The sequence below is a fragment of the Triturus cristatus genome, chromosome 11 (assembly GCF_964204655.1).
Source record: "Triturus cristatus chromosome 11, aTriCri1.1, whole genome shotgun sequence".
Taxonomy (NCBI): Eukaryota; Metazoa; Chordata; class Amphibia; order Caudata; family Salamandridae; genus Triturus; species Triturus cristatus.
This window is the reverse complement of record NC_140594.1, coordinates 556,582,878-556,607,074: the sequence shown is the minus strand read 5'-3', so window position 1 is coordinate 556,607,074 and position 24,197 is coordinate 556,582,878. Positions and strand designations below refer to the sequence as shown.

The 24,197-nt window shown below is 47.8% G+C and overlaps 1 protein-coding gene across 1 annotated transcript in view; it reads right to left on the bottom strand.

Moving 5' to 3' along the window:
* SLC9A9 (solute carrier family 9 member A9) overlaps positions 1-24,197 on the bottom strand; it is a 2,902,095-nt gene that overhangs the window by 2,048,367 nt on the left and 829,531 nt on the right. Inside the window, exon 7 of the mRNA XM_085633573.1 lies at positions 11,948-12,086. Within this exon, the coding sequence (XP_085489699.1) occupies positions 11,948-12,086 (139 nt within the window). The remainder of the gene's footprint in view (positions 1-11,947; positions 12,087-24,197) is intronic.

Sequence of the window (24,197 nt, the reverse complement as noted above, 5' to 3'; positions counted from 1 at the left end):
CCTCCTTGAGGTCTCGGATCCTTATGTTATCCCGTCGAGCCCTGTTTTCCAAGTCTTCCGCTTTTAACTGGGTTTGGCGGAGTTGGTCCTGGAGGTTAAGTACCGTGACATGTTTCTCAGAAGCTCTCTGGTCCGTTTCCTGGGTGCACGTTTTGAGGTCCATCACTCTAGTGCCCACTGAGTCCATATCGCGTTGGAGGTCCGCCATCCGCGTGGTGAGGTCGGACTTCAGCTGATCAATGGAGTTTTGGATGTCTTGACTCAGCTCTCTTAACAATTCTGCCTTAAAGTCTCGCAATAAAGACATCAAATCTTCCATGGTGAGGGCCATATTGGACGTTTCCCCGTCACGATCCAAAGCTCCTTGTTTGTCTGCTGGCGGAAAAAAGCTTGAGACCTTAGTCGACCTTCTAGCTATCGTCTTCTTCGGCGGCATAGGGGCTGCCCCCGCTTGTTCTCCTCTGCCCTGGCGTGGAAGGGTCGGCACAGCAGATCACAGCAGCACCGTGGCCCAGGGGACCTCGGCAGTCGTGGGTGACCAGGCTCCGCGTCTAATGTTATGTTATGTTAAAAGCTTTTGTATAGCGCACGTACACCATGCGGTTTCATGGCGCTGATAAAGCAGAAAAAAAAGTTGCATAAACTGAGATTAGGTGTTATATGATTGAACAAACAGACGGGTCTTAAACATTTTTCTGAACTGTGCTTAGGATGGAGTCAATCTTATCTCCGCAGGGAGAGAGTTCCAAAACTGTGGGCCTAGGAGAGCAAATCTAAGGCCTCCAAGCTTTTTACGTTTAAAAGAGGGAATGCTCAACAAATTATGGTGAGAGGAACGCAGATCCCGGGAGGGGATGTATCTTTGAATCCTAGACAAAATAAAAGCAGGGCTGCAGCCGTGAAGAGCTTTAAAAATGGTGCATCCCAGCTTGAAAGCACACCTTTTGGCGACGGGAAGCCAGTGTAAATTTTTCGTTAAGGGAGTCACATGCTGCCATTTGGGTTGATGAAAGATGAGTCTCGCAGCTTGATTTTGAACCAGCTGAAGACGTCTTAGTTGATAAGCAGGAATGCCACTGTATAGAGAATTGGCATAATCCAATAGGGAGATCACCAAGGCTAAGATGACAAAGGTCAGAGCTTCCCTGGACAGAAATCTGCTGATCTTCCTTATTCTCCGTAGTTGGAAGAAACTTGCAGAAACTACTGAGCTTATTTGGGCATTCATTGACAAATCACTAGAAATCACGGTGCCTAAGCTTTTGGCAGAGTCTGCAGGCTTCGGGGGGTGATCTAGAGAGGATGGCCAGAAATTGGAATGCCATGGGTTGGAGGGGCCACCTGTGAGAATCAGCTCAGTTTTGTCAGGGTTCGACTTGAGTTGGTTACGATTCATCCAGTCACTAAAAAAGATCATGGTAGATTGAAAGTGAGTAACTGACGATGGTGACAAATTGATTTCAAACACCAATTGGAGGTCGTCAGCATAGTTGAATGTCCCAACCCCTTTTTCTCTCAAAGATCGAATTAGAGGGAGAAGATACAGATTAAAAAGGAGGGGGGAAAGAGAGGAACCCTGAGGGACCCCACAGGTTAGTTCCCTCTTGTTGGATGAAAAATTAGCCAACCGAGCTGCTTGGAAGCAATTACCAAGGAAGGAGGTTGGTCCTGTCAATTCGTAGTAGGCACCAGAGGAGGAAATGGCGCCTGTTCTGACTTAGGCCGCCATCTTAGGGTCAGGCGTGGCGCGAGATACCATCGGGAGAGGCAGCCAGCCGCATTTCCCCCTTCTTACGGAGTGCCCCCACAGGCCACTACCTCAGGTCAGGAGTTCACCTCCGATCGTCCGTATTGCCTAGGTCCTGCAGCTCCTCGAGAAACGGGAGGCCGCTTGCAGCGTCACACCGTCCGCCAGGCCCCAAGGCAGAGTGCTCACCTCCGTGTTCAGAGCGTTGCAGCGGGAGTCCAATCGTGCCCGCGGGCGGCGATGTTGGGTCTCAGGAAGCGCTCGTCATGCCTCTATGTCATGGGCGGTGATATTGGGTCTCAGGGAGCGCCCTTCAGGCCCCTTGTCCTACGCGACCTGGAAGCCGGCGGCCGCCATATTGATCTGCATCCCGGCCTCCCCGGCGGGGACTCCTCAAGGCTCTTAGGCGCAATCTGGGCAAACGATCACCGGCTCTCCCTCCGCTCCAGACTGTGGGACATCAGGGGATCATTTTACGGGCAGGTAGGGTGGGGATTTGCAGCGGTTTCAGGTCCGGATCACTAGCGGAGCTCAGGAGCCGAAACGGATTACGTCCGTTCGGCCATCTTGCCCGGCCACGCCCCCTGTTTCCTTTTTTATCATACAATCATAAAACATAATACAAAATCAGCTTTTTATATTTTTAAAGGTTATTAGATAGATTATGAGTTCTTTGTTAACATTCCTATAACTCAGTTAAAATGATTTATTAGCAATGAAAGGGTTTCATATGCATTCAAGATCCATTTCTCTAGATTTGCCTTAGAACACAAATCTTTCTGTGAAATGGATTGTAGCAAATTCAATTCGCTCAAATCCGTATTATACAAACAGCAAAATCAGTGGGAAGGCCCTTTCGCTGTTTTTTATATGAATACAAAGTTTTTGTGATCTGGCTTTAAACAGATCTCTGTTCTGTTCAATGACTGACAACCCCAAACATTGCAGAATTTTACCGAAATATGGGCACTGACAGCTGGTAACCTGTAAATGTTGTGGAGCGTAATACTTGGCTCAAATCCCAGTGAGTGAGCCTGACTTTTTCTTGGAGGGTTGGGTTGGGTCCTCTCACACTTACATGCACTCAGTCTTACTCTCTCATTCTCACTCAGTCTCACTCAGTCACTTGCTCTCATTCTCATTTGCACTTGCTATTACTCGCTGAGTCTCACTCGATCTCACTGACTCACGCAGTCTAACATATTCTCATTCTGACCCACTCAGTCTCACTCATTATCACTTAGTCTGACTTATTCTGATTCACTCAATCTCACTCACTCAGACTCACTCATTCTCAATCAGTTCCAGTGTGTATCAATCATTCTGACTCACTCAATCTTAATGTGACTCACTCCTTCTCCCTTAGTCTCACTCTGACTCACTCAGTCCCATTCAATGTGACTCATTCTCGCTCACCTAGTCTCATTCAGTCTCACTCATTTTGGCTCACTCAGTTTAACTCTGACTCACTTTGATTATATTAGTCTCATTGATTCTCTGACTCACTCAGACACACACATGCCCCATCTCATAGACACATCCATGCACACAGGACATTTAAAAGCTTTTTTACTTACTTTGCTGCTTTCACAGTTCCCATTTGGGCTCCTACAGTTCCATTTACCCTTGGGGCAGTCACACATATTTTTGCTTGCAACACTGAAGCATGAAACTGAAACCTCAACCCTAGGCAGTCACAGGTTACAGTTTTCAGTCTCTACTCTTTCACCTCATCCTTTCCCAACTCAGTGATGAGTTGGTAAATGGTGTTGTTACAGAATGATTGACAAGCAGCCCCGGGCACTGCAGGGTGTAAGGCTACAGAGCCCATGGCTACCTGTAGGAGTGATGCTTTAGCCTGCCACAGAAGGCCAGGGCTGAGATTTCCCTAGTCTTAGACCAACTCTCTGATGGCTGGTGCAGGAGCCTTCATGCACCTGTGGCAGCCATCAGACAGTGCGACTAGCTGCCTCAGGCTGTTGCTGGACCCAAGGAAGGTTGGTATTTTTTTATTATATGAAGAGTGATTCATAGATTATTATTCACTGTTAGCATAATAAAAATGGGCCGGAAAACAAGGAGTACGTAGCTCTGGAGCCCAAAAGGGAGAGCCACTACTGTATATCTGTGACAAAGAAAGACAAATGGACAAATGACAGAGGTCAAGGGACAACTGGACACATTCATGTTAAAAGGTGAAATGGAAGATGACTGAAGACGTCTCAATGTATACTATCGTTAAAAGCAAACATACCATGTTTAGTCCTCTGCTTATAGTCAGTCTACTGTGCTCCTCAAAAATAACCATGGCCATTTGGCATATCTCAGGCTAGCATCTTAATCTAATTCAGAAGTGCCCAACATAGGTCCAGAGGACAGGATCCATTCAAGATTTTCAGGATTATCTTACATAGTTAGCCTGAAACTTTGGCAAGGATCAAGCACTCCGGTTTCTACCTTGTACATGTATGTGCTAAGCCAATTACTACAATGGAAAGGTACTGTAAGGAAGGAAGCAGGCCTGGACAGGTGGGAGAAAATGCCTTTTTCCCAGGGTGGCAAAAATTCTTAGACCAAGACATTGACTGGTAATTTCCTAGAGAGCATTGTGGCATCAAACTTGACAAATGTTTTTACCTTCACCACCTGAAGTTCTGAACACAGCAATCAATCAATCAAGCAAACAGAATTTGCAGAGTGCAGCACTGTCACCCGTAGGGGTATCTGGGTGTTGTGTCTCTGTGGAAGAGCAGGTCTTAAGTCTCTTTCTGAAGTCTGCCAGCGAGGGGGATGTACAGAGCTGGAGGGGAAGGTCGTTCCAGGTCCTGGCAGCGATGTAGGAGAAGGAGCGGCCACCGCTGCGACGGATGCAGATGGTATGTGCGAAGGTGAGTGGAGAGGAGCGCACGTGTATAGCAGAATGGTGGAAGTTCAGTCGATGGTTGAGGTAGGCAGGTGCTAGGTCGTGAAGGGCTTTGCAGGCATGCGTGAGGAACTTGAATTGGCATCTTTTCTGTATCTGGTGCCAGTGGAGGTCACTCAGTGGGATCGTTTGGGGAGGTCCAGGATGATTCTGGCTGCAGCATTCTGTATGACAAGGAGTCTTCTGACGAGCTGGGTGGCAATGCCGGCATAGAGAGCGTTGCCGCAGTCGAGGCGGCTGGCGACGAGGGCCTGAGAATGGTCTTTCTGATGTTGGTTGCAATCCATCATTAGATTCCTGGGAGCATGCAAAGTCTGTGAAAGAAGGAGAAGGCGACAGCGTTAACTTGTCGTTTCATGGTCAGTTAGTTGTCGAGGATGATGCAGAGGTTGTGTACGTGGTCGGTCGGTGTGGGTCCGAGTTCTGCAGGCCACCAACTGTGGTCCCATGCCGAGGTGATTTTCACAAAGATCAGTTCTTCAGTTTTGTCTGAGTTATGTTGGAGGCAGTTGTCTCTCATCCATTCGGCTACATTGGTCATGGCATTGCAGAAGTTGGGTTTGGTGTTGGAGGGATCCTCGGTGAGCGAGAGGACCAGTTGAGTGCCATCTGCATAGGTGATTATGTTGAGTCTGTGGGATCTGACAACATCTGCGAGGGGGGTCATGTAGATTTTAAACGGGGTGGGGCTAAGGGATGATCCTTGCGGTATGCCACATATGCTGTCTTTGGGTGAGGAGGTGAAGGGAGGCAGTCGGATCCTCTGTGTGCATCCTGTGAGGAAGGAGGCAATCCACTTGAGGACGTCTTGCTGTATGCCTATGATGCCGAGACTGTTGATGAGGGTGTTGTGGGAGACTGTGTCTAAAGCTGGAGAGAGGTCAAGGAGAATCAGTGCAACGGCAATTAGCACGGTCTCAGTGCTGTGGTTGGCTTGGAATCCTGACTGAGAGGCGTCCAGTAGGTGGTTTCATTTCAGGAATTCAGTGAGCAGCTGGCTGATGACTTTCTTGAGAACTTTAGCCACGTAGGGGAGCAGGGAAGTCGAACAGTATATTTTGAGATTGTTGGGGTCAGTGGAGACTTTTTTTAGGAGGGGTCTGACATCTCCATGTTTCCATCTGCATGGGAAAGTTGCTGTGGAGATGGAGGTGCTGAGGATGCTGGTGAGTTGCATGCTGATTGGGTTTGTTGCAAGGTTGCAGAGGTGCGACGACCCCAACTACGCCAACTCCATCACCCTCCTGGAGAACCTGAGCAACATTGGCCTCACCCAACTGGTCACCGAACACACTCACAAAGCCGGACACACACTCAACCCCATTTTCACCTCCAGCGACAGAATCAAATTCAGCCATACCACAGAACTTATATGGACTAACCACACCATCGTACACTTCTCCACTACCGACACCCAGCACACCATCACCAGGTATCAGATCTCCTCCCACCTCAGCTGGAGCAAGGTAACTGAAACTCAATGTTTACAGGCCCTCACCACCTCTCAATCTGAGCCCTCGAAAGACCTCAACCAGGCTGTCCAGAACTTCGCTGCCTAGACCACCGACAGCACCGACAGTCGCCCACTAAAACCTACAAAATCCAACAATATCTCCAAACATACCAGCTGGTACACCCCAGAACTCAGGACGACCAAGCGCAACTGCCCTCAACTGGAGAAACAATGGTGTCCCACCAAGAACCATGCCAACAGAGCAGCTAACAAAACAGCCCTCAGCATCTATCACCGACACATTAAAGAAGCCAAGAAAGCAGCCATCACCACCTGCATTGACTCCACAGTCAACCACACTAAGGAACTCTTCAAAATAGTCAAAGAATTATGCAACTAAACAGAAATAGAGAACACCATCCACCCCTCCCAAGAACACTGCAACACCCTGTCAGACTACTTCCACAGCAAGATCACCAACATCTACAACAATTTCAACATCCAATCTGCCACCCTCAACCATGACGACCTCAACCAACCAGCAAACACCAGCCGAACCATCACCACCTGGTCACTACCCTGACCACCCCAGCCATCATGTCTTCCATGCACTCCGGGGCGCCCACCAACCCCTGCCCTCACCACCTATGTGGAAGTTGACATTGTGTGAGTCGATTGCTAGGGGTGAGATGAGGTAGGAGATGGCATCGCAGATTGTTGCTACTGGTCCCGGGGGTCTGTAGTAAGATAAGAGGGTGCCTCTTATCGTGGTCTTTGCGTCGGTCTGTAGTAAGAAGTTGATGTGTTCCATGAGAGGTGTGGGGTCATCATTGGTGATGGTGTACTTGATGGTTTCCTTGAAGATGAAGATGATGGCGATGCCTCCACTTTGTTTGTTGGCGCAGTTACGGTGTATAATCTTGAACCCTTCAGGAGTGGCGGTGGTGATGTCTGGGTTTGAGGAGGAGTTGAGCCATGTTTTGGTGAAGGCAAAGTCCATGGAGAGGGTGGTGAAGGTGTCCCAGATTTTGGTGGCACATTTGCAGAGTTGTTTTCCTGCTCTGACCCGCTCACGTGACCTAGCCCTCTCCTGATTAATGGCGCGTCTACACACACGCCGCTACCGGCAGAGACGCTTTACTCGTCCCGTCGCCCCTTCACTGTTGGATTTACTCCCCGTCTTCTGGATTACCATTTTTGGATCCTCCTCCCTCGAACATTTCACGAGGTAAGACTTTTATAACGTAGGACGGATTTTTCGCCATTTCCGCCCCTTCCTTTCCCTTTTACCCTAACTCCCTCTTTTTCCTTGGACAGATTTGATACCCCTTCTTCGAATCCCGGACCTTTACTGCTCCTGGCCATTTTTCAAACTTCGGATGTTGTTCCTTAAGTGCCCAAACGATTGGTAAATACGAATCCTTTTCCTCTTTTGGCCACATTCTTCAGTCTTATGGCCACTCACTAACCGCGTTTTTCACTCTTTCCCCTTTTCACTTTCTATTCAGATCACACGCTGATTTATGTCCGTTTTTCACCAATTCAAAGGATTCCCTGTACTTTAGTTGTACTACGCCCAGGTATTTCTCTTACTTTTGGGGTCACCTTTTTCATTTTGGTTCTCTTCTCAAGAATTATTTAAACCCTACTTCCTCTTTGCCCTTACAGCACACTTTAAAACTATGACCATAGTCCTGATGATGGCCTGAAACCAACCAGGCTGAAACGCCGTCGACAAAACCCAGCAAATAACTTTTTGGCTTATTTGTGGTCATTGAGAAAAAATGTGTTCATAACAGATTGTATATTATTATTCTTTTGACCACATTGTTATTATCTTAATTTGCGCCGTTCACGCTGTTTTTCACTCATTGTGTCACTGCGCCGTTCACTATCACTAGCACGCTCAGTGCTCACCTATGTGTGTTTTTGGTCATTTGTACTTTTATTGTACTGTAGTGCTGTAAAAACTACCTACAATATACAATTCTTTTCTAATTTCCCTTGGTCTCCCTTTCCTTTTTTCCCCCTCCCTCTGTGATTTATATCACTAAAATATTTGTTCTTTCTAAAAATGATATCCAGCTGAGACATTGTTGTTCTGTTATAACTATTGCCCGGTCTCTGCTGGGAAAACGGGTGAACTCCTGTTCTTTGTACATTTGCAGAGTAAGCAGGGGTTGTGCAGGATACAATGGAGTGGTTGCGGGGTGTTCTTGGTCTTGTGGGCAGGAGTGGAGTGGGATCAGTCGTAGGTTGAGTCGCAGATGTGGCAGTGTAAGGATGTAATGGGTCCATTGGCGGTTCGTGAGGAGGAGAAGATGCAGCTGTTGTTTTGGCATCTGGGGTCCTGGTCCAGGAGTTTCTTGGCGGTGTGCTGTGGGGTGGCGGGAGAGCCAGGGGTCCTGGCGGTGGGAGTTGTCTGACCAGCATTGCACTGGCGGAGCACCTGTTGCAACGCATCCTGCGTGGTCGTGAAGCAGCCTCCATTAGTGGTCCTGGTAGGTGGTCAAAGTGCAGGTAGTGCATGGACAGCAGACAGCGTAGGTGCAGGGACAGTAGGCAGCGCTGGGGCAGCAGGCAGTGCAGGGACAGGGGCAGCAGGCAGCACATGGACAGCAGGCGGAACAGGGACAGCAGGTGGCGCAGGGAGAGCAGGCAGTGCAGGGGCTGGGACAGCAGGCAGTGCAGGGACAGCAGGCTGCGCTGGGGCAGGGACAGCAGCAACAGCAGGGAGAGGAGACAGTGTAGTCACAGGGACAGCAGGCAGCGTGGAAGCAGCAGGCACCATGGGACAAGGGGTACAGTACCTTCACTGGGGGTGATGCAAAAGAGGGGTGGCCCAGCCTCCTCCATGCTCTGACGGGTGCGGACGGGCCAATCTTGGCCCACGTGCGTCCCAGGATGCTGGAGCTACAGGTGACCTTTATCCTGTGCTGGGAGGCGCAAAACTATCCGCTGGACCCTCCTCCAGGGCTGCTGGTCAATGCAGTCCAGTCCGGTCTGGTCCGACTGGCAGGCGGGCGAAGTCTGGTAGTGGGAGGGGATCTTCGGGAGCTCTCTGTGATGGAGCAGGCAGGAAACAGGAGGGTAGACACCTCCTGCTATAAAGGTGGAAGGCAGCTTTCCCACAGCATTTGAAACACAACCCATGATAGGAACAAGCAGTAGCCATACAAATAGATATTGCCTTTCTGACCTACTGGGTTTGTCAATAACTTTTAGCCAAGCTGTACAACATCCCTTATGTTGTGCAGCATGGCTATATTTAAAAAACATACCTACCTGTGCATGCCAACATTTTTATTTTTTTATTTGCCGATCAAACTCAGAACAGCAAATAAAAAGAAAAATGCACAAAAGCAAAACCTGCATGGGTGGGGGTTGTAACACATGCGAGATCGCAGAAGCAATACAGGATGAAAGAGGGTGGGGAAAGCAACACAGAAGGAGGAGTGCAAAGGCAACATGGGCCTGTAAGCAACACGCAAGGTGAAGGTGAGGGGAACAACACAGAGGGCACGGCGGAGTAACCGGCCAAAAGCGACAGCAGCTAGAGCATTGAGGGTGGGAAAGAAAAGCAAATGGGCGAGAGAGAAACATTTAGCTGGGAGGGAGGAGAAGCACATAGGTGAGAAAGAAACGCGGTGGTGGAGAGCATGAAGGCAAGCGTATCTCGGAGGGGGAGAACAACACAGATGAGAGAGGGCAGAGTAGAGAGGGACGAGAAGCATGCTAGGGAGACAGCTGGATAACACATGCACTCTCGTGGCCAGGCAGAGATCATGGCTAGTAAATAGCATTGGAGGATAGGTACATGTGGACCTTGTCAGGAAGCAGCAATTCCTGAGTTTTCCCAGCAGGATTATATAGGCCAGGTCATTAGCATGTGTGTGAATCATAAGACTCAATGTTGAGAATTATCCGTGTGTGATGTTAAGTCAATGAATACTTCAAAAGGTGAAAATAGTGAGTTTGTGCACCTAAGATAGCCATTGATACTGGTTGCCGTGTACCTATACAAGACAAAGAAACCATCTGACTTATACGTGTGGTCACAGCTGTAACACTTATGAAGTACTTCCAAGTCATAGACTACATAAATGGAGTCTGTACACCAGATCTTCGCCTTGTGATGTGGGGATTCATTGTTGTTAAGATGTGCCTTTGCATTGCTCTTACTGGTGCTTCACTGTACTTTTGTCACAGATTCCTTTATCTCTAGCGGAGGTGTGCTGATGGTCGTTGGATCAGGTCTTACCTTTAGTTTGGAACAGCTGAGTGGGTTTGCAGACTGACCACTATTGTTCATTTGAACCCACCACAGAAAGTAGGATTGCTGCAAACCTTGATTGTATTACAAGAAGTGTTTTTCATGATCTGTTCACTGTATGTATTTTAATGTGAGTGTGGTCAGAATTATTTTCTGCTACCTTTAAATGATAGCATTTGAGTTGAAGGGCTTCAAAATAGTGAGATAGTAATTTAAGTAAGGTTAGCAGATGATTACACATGCAGATTGCAGCACACATAGAAAGAGGAACTAAAGATATTTCTCCTCGCTGTACTTGCCCTGGGAAGCCGTAGCATTTTGACGCATTCCCAGGTTTATCACTGATGACAAATCTGGGAATGCACCAACATCCACGGGTGGATGCGTGGGAACACCCACACTCCACCGATGGAGTGCCTCCCTGGGGCAGAGTAACACAACACAGCAATTTGCACTGCAATACATCACTCTGGATTTATCAAGCCACACGAGGCCACGCAGGGTGGCCGTGCGTGACTTGATAAATCAAACTTAGGGGTTGTATAGCTGTTGCGCCCTGATGCGTGGCACAAAGGCAACACAACTCTTACCTAAATATATCTCTAGGTCTTGACTACAGTAGATCATAGACGGAAATACTAGACTGGTGTACTGTGTTACTAATGACAAATTATCCAGTAAACCTTAAACTTAAGTCCCACCAGTTCCTGTGACTCCAAGCTCAGACACAGCAGAACAGTACACCTAATAACAAATGAGAAGGATCTGTTGAGAGGACACATAAATGCACAGTGTGTCATGCAGTCAAGAAAGCAGTCAAGAAGGCTCTCAGATGCAGGCTTTGCAGTGTTTTGCGAGCTAATTAAATCTTGATTTTTTGTTTTTCAAACTACCCACTAGATCAAACATTATGCAAAAAACTGGCAAACAGAACATAATAGCCCCAGGCAAAATAAGAAATGTTTATGACCTATGCTTTGATCCTCATATCAACAGTGCAGGACATCAAGGAAGTAACTTAAGTAAGGTTAGCAGATGACTCATAGTATCTGGGACACCATTCTCCATAACTGGACTTTAAAATATTATCCGAATGCTTTCTGGGAGTTTTGGTCTTGGTTTGTATGAATGAAACCAGCTAGGCTCTAGTGCTTGACTACAGTGGCTCAAAGAAGAAAAAACGATACTGATCTATGGTGTTCCTGATGACATGAGTTACCGGGGACCTTAACAATAAATCCCACCAGTTCCTGTGAGTCCGAGCCTTACAATACGCCCAGCAGCAAGAGAGGATGATCTGTAGGGAGGACAAACAAGTGCAAGGTGTACAATTCAGTCAAGAAAGCAGCGAAAAAGTATTTCACAGACAAACTTTGCAGTTTTTTGCAAGCTAATGAAATCTTGGTTGTGTTTTCCGATGTTCACACCAGATCAAAGATCATGCAAAAAAATCTAGTACACAGAACTAGCCCAAGGCACATCAGGAAGCGTTTCAGATCTTTTCTCCCCTCTCAGAATGTGGGTGCGAGTCAAACAAACCGTGAAGGATATCAAAGCTGTGACAACAGCATATGCCGACCCCATGGCAAACGATCCAGCGAAGATCCCCAAGAAATGCCCAACAGACTGGAAGAAAGCAGCCGCGTCAAAAGTATTAGGGTTCTCCTTGGGACTGTAGAGTGATATGGAGCTGCAAAGGAGAGGAAACATGAAATAATAATAATTTTAAGTATATACTTGTAATACTGACGTCAAAGTACAAAGTCTCGCGCATGGCGAGGCGTTGCCAGCAGACATTCCTCGGGGCTTCTGACATTGTACAATAGACAGCGAGGCAATATAGAACGAGGTCAGTTTCTACCAACAGTTTCTAGCACATCAGACAGAAGCTCACGGTCGAGGAACATCTTTATACTGTCATTAGGAATATTCTTTGAAAGCAGACCTGACAAGAAAACATGGTATGTGTTGTGAGGAACTGCGGGGGCGAAAGAGAAGGTTGAATTATTTATTGCCCATGCGTCTGCCACAGTTCTGTATCCTCACAAGGCAGCCGTGATTCTCCTTTCCCACAAAAGGCTGGCTACACAAAACAGCATGCAAAAAACGTACAGCAAATACCTAGCTGTAAACACTGCGCCCTTCTCTGCGGCAGCCATTTTGACAACAATACACGTTAGAAGTTGGAACCGGTTAAATGCTGTGGGGAAAGTGAATTAATATATTTGGTGCAGATGTCAACTTCTGTCACCAGCAGGTGGTCTTTTCCATCTAGAAAGCCAGGCAGCTTCATCTCAGTAGTAAGACAAGCTACATAAAATATTAAAAAAGGCCAATGTAAACAAACACAAGCTATTTAAAATGGTACCAAGGAAGATGAAATGGAAATAAACCATTGCGTTGCGACTTGAGGGGCACCTACACTCATATGGAGGTGGGAAAAATCCAAATTCGGGCATTTATTAATTAACTTTGGGCATTGCGATGTATGTTACTTTTTGGATAATACACGTTAGTCACTTCAGTGCATTGCACGGCAGTGTTTGATCAGAATGGATAGATACCCTTAGAGTGATAGCTTGGTTGAACAACTGAGCGTGGGAGGCATTATTAGTGTTGTCAAGTTGAGATGAGTTTGCTAAGTGTATAATGCAAGCGAGCAGATAGCCCCCTGAGTAGGGCCTGCATGTTCATCAGCGCTTTGCATCTCCATACCTGTCAACCTGGGGGCTCTCAAATGAGGGTGAAGTCAGATGTTTAAAAAGGGCGATCTTCTTAAAATAAATAGAGGGGAAACAAACATGTTTTCAGGGAAATGTTGATTTGCAAAGATGGGGAGCTTTTATAAATCTATGGAGGTATGCTGCTTTTTGTGAGGTGCATATTATTGAAAAGAGGGTGAAACACACAAAATGAGGGTGAGTTGACAGGAATGCTGTTGAGAATCCCCAGCCTTCAGGGGTCAGATGCTTGAATCTAAGCCTGACAAGAAATATTTGCACTGACATGCCTAGAACATTGTGGTCTTTTGTTTTTAAGTTCAACTGGACATATAAATTATGAGGCCTGTGTCCAACCAGACCCTTTTATGTCACACTAGCCGACTTTAAAGGCTTTGTCACATCGGTTGGTAGACAAGAAATGGGTGGACGTAACAAGCAGGTCATAGCATTAAATACACGCTGGGAGCTTAGTTTAATATATGTATCGTACCCTCAGTAAAGAGCTGTAGATTAAATATAGCCAGCCCAAAGTAAAAAACACTTTCTTTGCTATGAATTCAAATTAACACATGCCCAGAAGAAGCCAAAGAAGTCATAACATTAAATAAAATCTGGCAGCTTAGTTTAATACATTTATCGCGTCCTCAGTAAGGAGTTCTCGATTAAATCTAGCGATCCCAAAGTGAAAAAACACATTCTTTGCTATGGAATCAAATTAACACATGCCCAGAAGAAGCCACAAGCTTTCGACATTCAAAAGGAGGAATATTTCAGATTTCTCGCCGCCTGAATTGTTTTCTCGTTCCGCGGTGCTCAAACACAAGACACGTAAGCTCGGCGCCTGTGTTTACTTAGCATTTGCCGCGCCGCAGCAATGCGGCGAGCTCATTTTCGGCTGAGTAATAACCAATTTCCTTCACAAAAGAGAATGCGAATTATTTTTCAAACACTGCAGTCTCTGTTTCGTGGACATTTTTCTGAAATAGACGAGGATGAACATAACAAGCCCGGCAGGTATGAGAAGCTCTCGGCTCTTTACGCTGATGACAGGCTGAGCGTCGGAAGGCCCGTATCTCTTCTAATTGGGGGACTCACAAACGCCTTGCAGACAAGGTACACTGAGTCACGCGTCTACCTAACCTGACAGTTCGGTGGAAGGAAGTGCAGGTCCTCGCGACACTCTATGAAGCACATCCTGTGTTGTCGAAAGGCGCCGCTTTAATTCATATGGATTTAGCTTTCTGAAACGCACACAGCACAAGAACACAAACTGTTGGTTTAGGAATTGCACAATATTGAATTGGGAAAGAGGGTGCGCAGTACAGACCACTGACACTAACTTTGTGGGAAAGAGGCCGCTTTATTGAAACATATGTGCATCACATATAAGCCCTGGGCCTTTCGCCTTATAAAATTAAAGCCTCACTATACAAAGATGGTCACCTATGTTAAACTACCCCCAACCCCTAAATGTCCCTACCCTCCCACAAAACGTAATCCTGCAAGTCTCTACCTCCTCCTGTGCTGATCTTCTGCAATTAAGAACTTTAACCTCCCATACAGCCTTACTGCATCTTTTAACCTCTAACTTAACATCCCAATAACCTTTAACATCCTGCCACATCCAGTCACCAGCTTGCCCACCTGTTCCATTTCAGCCTGGATTGCCGCTGTCAACAACAATAAAAATCTCTAAAATCCATACCAACTTCTTGGCCAACCACCACCCAGAACAAGCATTGGCATAGCCAATAGGTCTCGCCTTTGGGACCTTATAAGTGTTTAGACATGCAACCGTTGATGTGTTGCACCAAGAATGTTGTGCTGCATAACTAAATACATATAAGGTCCCAAAAGCGAGACCTATTGGCTATGCAAATGTTTTTTTTTTAACTTACAGCTCATGTCATGAACGGCACGGTTTCTCCGGAGCTCAAGCGCTTTCTGTTGTGCACATGAATGTTTGCAACTGTGGGCACTCTTTGAATCAGTGCAGTGCAAAACTGCAGACGCTGCTAATAAGTCGGACTTCAAGGAGGTCGCTACTAAGCTGCAGACTCGAGACACGGTGTCTGGAGGGCTTCAGGATGTGGCGGTTACCAAAACCGACAACTACAAAGCTATACCTGCCGGTAGATACATCACAAACATGCTGCTGCATCACGGCAACAAGCGCAGCTTCGGGAATTGTAGAGCTTGACTCTTCTCATTCTGCACTGGGAAATCTAACCAGGGGTGAAGAGCTATACAATTGCTACACACTGGGTTATGGCTGTGCTGATGTAGGTCATTATGCAGAGTATACCAAATGTGAAAGGTAAGCTTTTAATTTGCCGAGCCATTTTGCTTAACTCACTGAGCCACCTTGCAGCTTAAATCGCTGTCTGGGTTGTAGTTTTACCCTGAAAGTTAGTGTTTGTCTGATTCTTTTTTTTTTTTGTCATTGAATCATCTTTCATGAACTGTGCCCTTAGAGTATTAGAAAATTCCTTCACTTCGGCAGATGCTGTAAATAAATATTTTATTTACTTACAACCCCCATTCTTGTAAGTATGTGAACGGCGTTATCAGGGTAACGCATGAAGGAGTAACAACTTTGGCGAGATTGGCGTGTCGCAAACACACTGTGCAAAATGGCGTTTGTAGCATGCCCTTCGTTCCTCACAGATCAAGCTAGCTGTGTAGCTTAATGCTTTGGTACTCAGCCGCTTAGTCAGAGTCCCCCCCCCCCCCCCCCTCGGCACTTGTATACAGGAATAGACACACACATTGTCATTAACAGACACCTTGTTATGCACCGCAGAACCGTAAATAAACAGCCACAGGACTGACATTCCCAGAGACCGAGGCTGCAGCTGGAGTAACCAGATTAAAGTCCCAGCCGGTTTCAACTGCCTTCAACGACTAAGCACTAAGGATAGGTCTTGAGAATGTCACGTGACGCAGAGGGCGCCTATGGGGGAAAGCAAGTATGTTCTATGACGTGGCTCAAACTTTCAGGAAATCCCTGTTGTGCTAGAGAATACGATGTAGATATCAGAAATACAGATAAAACCCCAAACAGCCATGTGTGACAGAAGGGCTTTGATATACGATGTTGAACATTGTCCTGTGTTCGCACTGTTGGCCTCAGCCCAGTTGTGAGTTTGTTTCAAGTGTCTGCTTTCCACCTCCTGTCAACGGCTGGCACAAAATGGTTGGGGTGTTGGGGGGGTAAGGGTGGGAGTAGGTGAAGGAGCAGACATGGGACGAGCGAAATGAAGCAGCAAGAGGAGCAAGAAAAAGACAGAGATTTTAAAAGCACCGATAGGAAAGTTGCTAACGAGCTAGCTGTCAAAAGCATAAGCGTGTGCATAAATTGCAAGGACATAGTGCAGCATCCAAAGTTCTTGATTATACTGAAGCGCGAGCTAAGTGAGACGGACCTGCAGCATGTAGGGTGCCGGCTGAGGTGCGTCTGGTGAAAAGTGCTCGTAATTAAAACAAGCGCTGTTTACAGAAAACAGTGCCGCGGTCACAAAGTGAACGCGACGCAAAGCCTTTGAAATCCGAAACCGAACAGATGGCACACAGCGCGTCTCTGCTTGTAACCGCAAGCCGTAGGCCGTGGGCAGATACATGGTCGGACATGCAGCCGCCTTTGCCCAACTGCGTGATGTCTTTTTTTAGAAAGACACACGCAAAGACCAATGAAAATAATGCAAACAAAACCACACGCACAAGCCTGTGGAAAACCCAGAGTGATTTCAAGAGGTCCTCTCCTAGGCAGCGCATGCGCGCTGCGCTAGGCGAGACCTAAAAATGCACTAGCTAAGGGGGTAAGGGTGGGAGTAGGTGAAGGAGCAGACATGGGACGAGCGAAATGAAGCAGCAAGAGGAGCAAGAAAAAGACAGAGATTTTAAAAGCACCGATAGGAAAGTTGCTAACGAGCTAGCTGTCAAAAGCATAAGCGTGGGCATAAATTGCAAGGACATAGTGCAGCATCCAAAGTTCTTGATTATACTGAAGCGCGAGCTAAGTGAGACGGACCTGCAGCATGTAGGGTGTCGGCTGAGGTGCGTCTGGTGAAAAGTGCTCGTAATTAAAACAAGCGCTGTTTACAGAAATCAGTGCCGCGGTCACAAAGTGAACGCGACGCAAAGCCTTTGAAATCCGAAACCGAACAGATGGTACACAGCGCGTCTCTGCTTCTAACCGCAAGCCGTAGGCCGTGGGCAGATACATGGTCGGACATGCAGCCGCCTTTGCCCAACTGCGTGATGTCTTTTTTTAGAAAGACACACGCAAAGACCAATGAAAATAATGCAAACAAAACCACACGCACAAGCCTGTTGAAAACCCAGAGTGATTTCAAGAGGTCCTCTCCTAGGCAGCGCATGCGCGCTGCGTTAGGCGAGACCTAAAAATGCACTAGCTAGACTTTTTCTGCCACCCCGGCACTCACCAATGAATGTTGAACGTGGTAGTCAAAACCTCCCTCACCTGCAACAGGTATAAATTCATACAATAATGTGACAAATGAACACCCTCCCCCTGTAAAACCTCAACATTGTCGTACCACAGATCGACATGCTCGACTCACCAACTCCAATCCCCCTACAAAAAACCCTCATCTATTTTAATTTTCCTTCTGACCTTATCAATCACTGCCAGCTTGAACCCCCCCCGCCAGGCTCTCCTAGGAATAAACTCTGTCCAGAGTACGTAGCACCCTGACCACTGTCGCTGTACCTCTTTTAAGTCCTCCTTCATGGCCACATCAACGCAAACCCTTTCCATAATACCAAGTCGTTCTCACCGACATGAAGTACTAAGACATCTAGACACTTCCCTCCTTTAAACAGTTTGTTCAAACAGGACAAAAGTTCCCTCCAACGCTTGCCCCTCCTGCCATGCCGTGAAACAGACTGGAATCAAGACCCAAATTTGCTCAGTGACTTCTCCTTTGACTCGCTTGCCTCTCTGCCCATTTAATGAATGAGTAACTCACAATCCATATGGACAATCCGGTGGCTTCCAGGCCAGATACCGAACCTGAAACGCAGCAACAGCAATTGAGAATATGGTAATGGATCAAAAATACCCCTCAACCCCAAACATATTGCTAGAAACATTCAGAAGATCACCTACTCAGCCCAATCATGTTCTCTTGACTTCAGCTCCTCCTAACCACCTCGATCTCCATTCCTATGTGGAATTAATGTGTCCCATAGCCTCCTGCCAGTGGCGTAACGAAAGTGGAAGGGGCCCCGCTGCAAGGTATACAGAGGGGCCCCCGCTCCAGATTTAATTCGGAGCTCTCCGGTGTGAGTACAGTGCTGAGGGGGCCCCCTGCAGCTCGGGGGCCCCCCCGCACTGCGGGGGATGCGGGGGCCTGTGTTACGCCCCTGCCTCCTGCCTCAACCCCTAAATAGGAAAATGCTTTGTGCAGAACAGATAATAGCTGAAATGCTGTCACCTGCTTCCCGTCCTCATGTTTGAAAACTGTACCCACTGCGGCCCTGGTTCAATCCGAGTGTGTCGCTCCACTTCACTGGGCTAAACCTGTCTAGTGGATAATCCCGAAGCAATACCATCCTGCCCTTCCCCTTCTGATCTGTCTTTGACTTGTATAACCAGACTTCAAACCCTGCACCAGAATGACTCACTTCTTCCCAGAGTAATTCCCCGACTCCCCTGTCTGCCTAACAGCTCCAACATGCGAAAAGCATCAAAGAACACCCATGTCATCAACGTGTAAAACAACTCAGTTTTGTCATCCCACGGCATATCGCAGGCACACTGAGAATTTTGACTGGAAATATAAGTCAGTGGCCTCCTCTTTGGCCCCTCGAGTCTGGCTTCCCTGGCCCAACCTTATAGCATCCTACTCCCCAATTCTTCCACTGATGGTGTGTTATCCCAAAAGAGCTTCCCCATGAACGCTATGCCTACCTGTCTCCCTGATATCGTCACCCTCAGCAGCCCTTTCTCAATTAACGACAAAATTAACTGTACGACATCCTCTGTCCTCGCTCACCCCTCCTGCCTCATTTGAGCCCCATAAGTCCAAAAATTCCATCCAAGCCTCCGGCTTGTAGATGCTGCTGACCCTACCACCAACTGGAACATCCTCTGTTGCCTACTGTCGAAAGCTCCTGCGGCATCAGAGTCCTGTGCCTGTCCGCCTCCGTGGGCAGGCCATAGAATCTCTCCCACTGTGAATGAGACAAGGCCTCCGCAATGTCATTGTCCACCCGGGCACATGCTTTGCCCTAAACAAAATGTGGGACTTCAGATACCTCAACACAAGACCGTTAGCAGCTTCAACATGTGCACATCTCTTGCGAACTGCGAGTTCACCACATGCATCACTGCCATGTTCTTAATCCTAAGCATGACCATGTGTGCCAACACCGCCCCTCATAGATTTACTGCCACCACCAGTGGGAACATTTTTAAAAGGCCAATACTCCACCTCCCATGTTTCCATGCCCATAGCCATTCCTCCACACACCACTTCTACTGCCAATACAACCCTAAGCCAACTCCACCAGCAGCATCTTAGTTTTCAGCATTCCTCTCCACTTCTTTAAGTGCCATCAGTGGCACCCCGTTGAAGATTTCCAGGAAATAATGTCACATGCATAAGTCTTCCCACACACCTGCCGTCAGTCACATGTAGTGATGTGGCAAAGGCAAGTCAGACAGGGACATACCCAAACACCTACAGAGAGTCCTCCCTACTCTCACCACTCTACAGGCAAAGTTCAAATGCCCTAGCAACACCTGTACCTCCTTGATCAATACCTTAGCTTTAACCAAAATGGAATCCAAAAGCAAGTCATCGTGATTTTTTTATCTGCTGGAAGGAGTGCTTCCATAGCCACTAAATCGATCTCAATTCCTAAGAAGGACAGTACCGTACTGGATCTCACTGTCTTCTTTGGTGGAAACGGCACCTCCAGATCCTTCCCGAGCACCTGAAAACTTACCAACAGATGCTGGCAGTCCGTGGAACCAGGGTTACTCACAAAAACAAAATCATCCAGGAAGTGTGTGACGTCTTTGTGTCCTGAGCACCACAAGAACAGTCACTGTAAGATGGTACTAAAATGCGTTAAAGAGGGCACAAGGTATAGAACACCCCATAGGCAGAGCCTTGTTCACATACCATTGGCCTTCAAACTGAATGCCCAATAACTGAAAATCTTCTGGGTGTACTCATAACAAGTGAAAAGCTGATTTGATGTCACTCTTGCCTATTTAAGCCCCTTTTACCACCTTTTCCACTAGGGAGAGCACCACATCAACCAATAGATATGACACTGAGACCTGTTCTTCTGGAATAAAATCATTAATTGAGGTTCCCTCTGGCCATAGTATATGATGTATTAGCCTGAATCTACTTTTCTTTCTTCGGAACAACACAGATCGGGGACACAATCAAGTCAGCCATAGGCCACTCAAGAAATGGATCAGCCATTGTGACCTCCTGCATCTTTTTATGCAACTTGTCCCTCACCTCCTGCTTCTGTGCACTCACGGATTTAAGATTGTTTGCCCACCTATGCACCAGCTGGCCTTCGTACCTCTATTGGAACCCCTAGCGGAGCCCCTCCCTCAGTAAATCAGCATCCTCCTTCTGGTCATAGTGCTGCAACCAACACTCCAACCCTTCCTAATTAGTTGAAGTATGAGCCCTTACCCCCAGGTCCTTGTGTCCCTTGCCCTGCCCTGAAACCTGATGTTTCTTCTTGCTGCTGAGCACCCGCGGATACCTGCTGGCACTGCCCTCAGTATGTGTCTGTGTGTCTACCCGCTCCATAACAATGGATAAGGGCATGTCTTCCTGCACATTTGGAAAATTTGTGCAGAATTTGCAGTATTCCCTCATGCACAGGCCTTTATTAAAGTCCCAAGGCTTCCATCTGACTACTCTGTCCGTTACTTTTGCCCCCACTCCTCCACAGATGGGGCAACCCTGAACGGGCAGGTACACTATCGGTAAACCACTGGCAGTAAAGAGAGTCTTCCCAAACTTGGATGGCCATATCGTCTGTTACCATAAATCAGACTCTTTCTCCCCCCATTGTGCCTTGGAATCCAGCGCCATGCGGGCGCGGAACTCGTTGTCATATTGGGCACACGCATATCCCCCATAATTGACCTGCACCTTCTGAATAACATCTACATACTTAAAAAGCACCATGAACCCCTGTGGGATTTTTCACAATATATGCTGGCATATATTAACAAAGCTGCCGTCCAGTTTTCTATGGTCAGGAGCACTTTAGGCTGCTTGCATATCTCATACTCCTCCTCCTTTGACCCCTCTTTAGCCCTCAAATCCCTGTGCAAGAGTTTGAGCATCTCTACATATTCTCCCTTGCAGATCTTTTCTTTGGTGGCCAGCATTAAGTGCACGCCCAAAGGCTTGGAAACCCCCATATAGGAAGCTTTTTATCTTTAAATCTTTCCTCTCTGGCCCATCGGTCTTCCCTTCTGCCTTCCTCTCCCCTGGACCCACTGTGCTCTTTACTGCATTGTTGCTCACTGCTGCCCTCCTGTAGCCCCTTTTGTGTCCCCCTTCAGGTGCACACAACCTGTTTACTGTCCCCCTGCCCAGCAGCTGGTCTCCTTTAGGCCCTTTGCTATGTTCCTCCATGCCCATCCCATTATCTTTCACGTACAATCCCTTCCTCAGCCTGGCATCCCCACTCTCCAGCATCTCTCTTGCATCCACACTAATTGACATCATCCTACAGGCTTTTGCCCTGTCCTTCAAATTCTTACCAAGCACCAAGGTCGGTGCCCGCTCCGGAGTCTGCCGCCTAGCCAGCTGTCTCCGTCTCTCCAGTACATTGTGTCTGCCATACCGTTGACCACCAGCACCTGAACTCTAAAAAACATTACGCACAGACTGATTAGATTCCCTCCCCTGCCTGACCCACCCCCTGCTGCTATCACCTATTCTCCTCTGCCTCCAGTGCATCATCATCCAACAACTTGCCCTCCTCCAAACTCTCCTCATCATAGTCTAGCAGTGTCTCCTTCATTGCCTAAAAAGCTGCCAACATCTTTTGTATCTTTTGCCACCTGCCAATGTTGTTGTATGTCTCGTCTTACAAATGCACATTGCTAAATGGAGTGTTGAGGATCATAACATGCCTGTCCATACGCTCTGCAGATGCGGGACACTGCGTCTCATGTATCACCTTGCCAGCGTTGCACTAAACCCTCCCGCCTTTTGCACAGAAGAGTGCATCCTGGACATTCTTTGATCAGTGGTCATTCTGTCCAATGATGCCATCCGGCTGCCCATACTGTGCCCTGTCTTCACTTCTCCTTGCGGTATTGGAGCCTCACTGTGCTCTCCTGAGTCCTCCATCCTGCCCCCTGGTGCCACCTGCCAAAAAGAACATAGGTCCGATGTTCTGGTTCCTAAGGCTTGCATAGCCTGGGTTGCCCCCATATCTGGCAACCAACACCATCTGCTGTACCCTTCACTCTGCGCCACATGCAACCCGCCCACTCCTGCCCCAAGTCAGCCTGGCCTTCCTACCACCAGGCCCCTTTTCCCCACTGTGCTCTCACTCCCTCTGGGGCCCTCTTTAACCACCCTCACTTGTTCTAAGGATACTGGCATCCACCGCTCCCACCCCCTGTTTTGCCCTGTCCCTGCTCGCTGCATGGAGCTCCCTGAAATGGGGTTTCTACCATCTCCTCTGGTGGTGCCAATGCCCCACAGCCTGACTCTTATTACTGACCTGAAGCCCCACTCTGGCCTGCCTCCCAGCTCTCTTGCTGTGTTGCCTGGCCCCTCTTCCGTCCCCCTTCACTTTGTGCACATTTTGTAGCACAGCATCTGACACGGCCTGCACTATTCATCCCAACACTCCCCATCTCTCTCGCAGCTGCTGCCTTTGCATTCCCCCCTACCGGGGCCTCCGTCTCTGTCAGATGACTCAACGACTCAACGCACTCCTCCTCCACTGGCCGCATGGGTTTTTTCTCCACCCGCCAGCCCGCCTGATTCTATTTAAGGACTGCTGACCAAACTCTCCAGCGGCCCCATTCGCTCTTCTTAATTGGCTTGATAGCCAGGGCCAGATGCGGTGGTGAACATGCCAGCAGCGCGGCCTCGACCTCATTCAGACGCCCAACTCACCAAGTGGCCTCCTCTCCCTGCCACGCCTTCTGCCAGGAGGTCTAAACGCCCTGCCTCCTCCAACAGCCTCAGTGCCTGGAACACCTTATCATCAGCCATAACTGCCTGCAAAAAACTAGTCCTGCCTACTACCAGCCACTGCGTCACCTATTGACAAAATGGTGGCTGGTGAAGCAAATGGCCGGCTATATATATACGTGGGCCACTCTACAGCCCAAACCCGGTCGCAGTTGTTGGACTGCAGCGACTCCCACAACCCTCCGGGGGGGGGTGGTTACCTCTCTCCTGTCCGCTGCCCACAAAATTTCCAATCTGAGACTGTATTCCAAATAGGAACATTGGAACGTTGAGCTCTCCACTGAAGACAATGGAGAGGCTGGGGGCCAATAGTGGCAGGCGTCAGTACCTAATTTGTAAAAGAATTAGTGATGGTGCCCAAAGCTCTGCTCAGAAGCCAGCAACTGATGCAATTAAATGGCCCGTGCCAAATAACAAGGCCACATAGTCTTAAATCCACCTCAGGCCTCTTTAATCCACTTCCAGACACCCCTTTCTCGTTTATCTCATTCTTCAAGTTTCCTACTTTAACATTTCTATGACAGTTTTTCTGTCTTTCTCTTCCTCCGTTGTTCCGATTTTGTGTCCTTTTTCCTCTCTAGCTCTCCTAAATAGCTACTTTTGAAAAATAAGTGCCAGTCCCCAAAATAAGGGCTGGTGGCTTCCACTGGCAACCACTGGCTCAAATTAATCACTGCCAGGTGTAAGCCTGTGCTCCAACATTTCAATGTCTGTCTATCAGTTTATTTACTTTTTAATTTAGAACATTCTACCCTCAATGGCTGGAATGTTCTAATAGCATTATAGCCCTTCTGCCTTGGGCTATACCATTTGTTAAAGAATCTCTCCATTGTCGTAGGCCCTCTACGG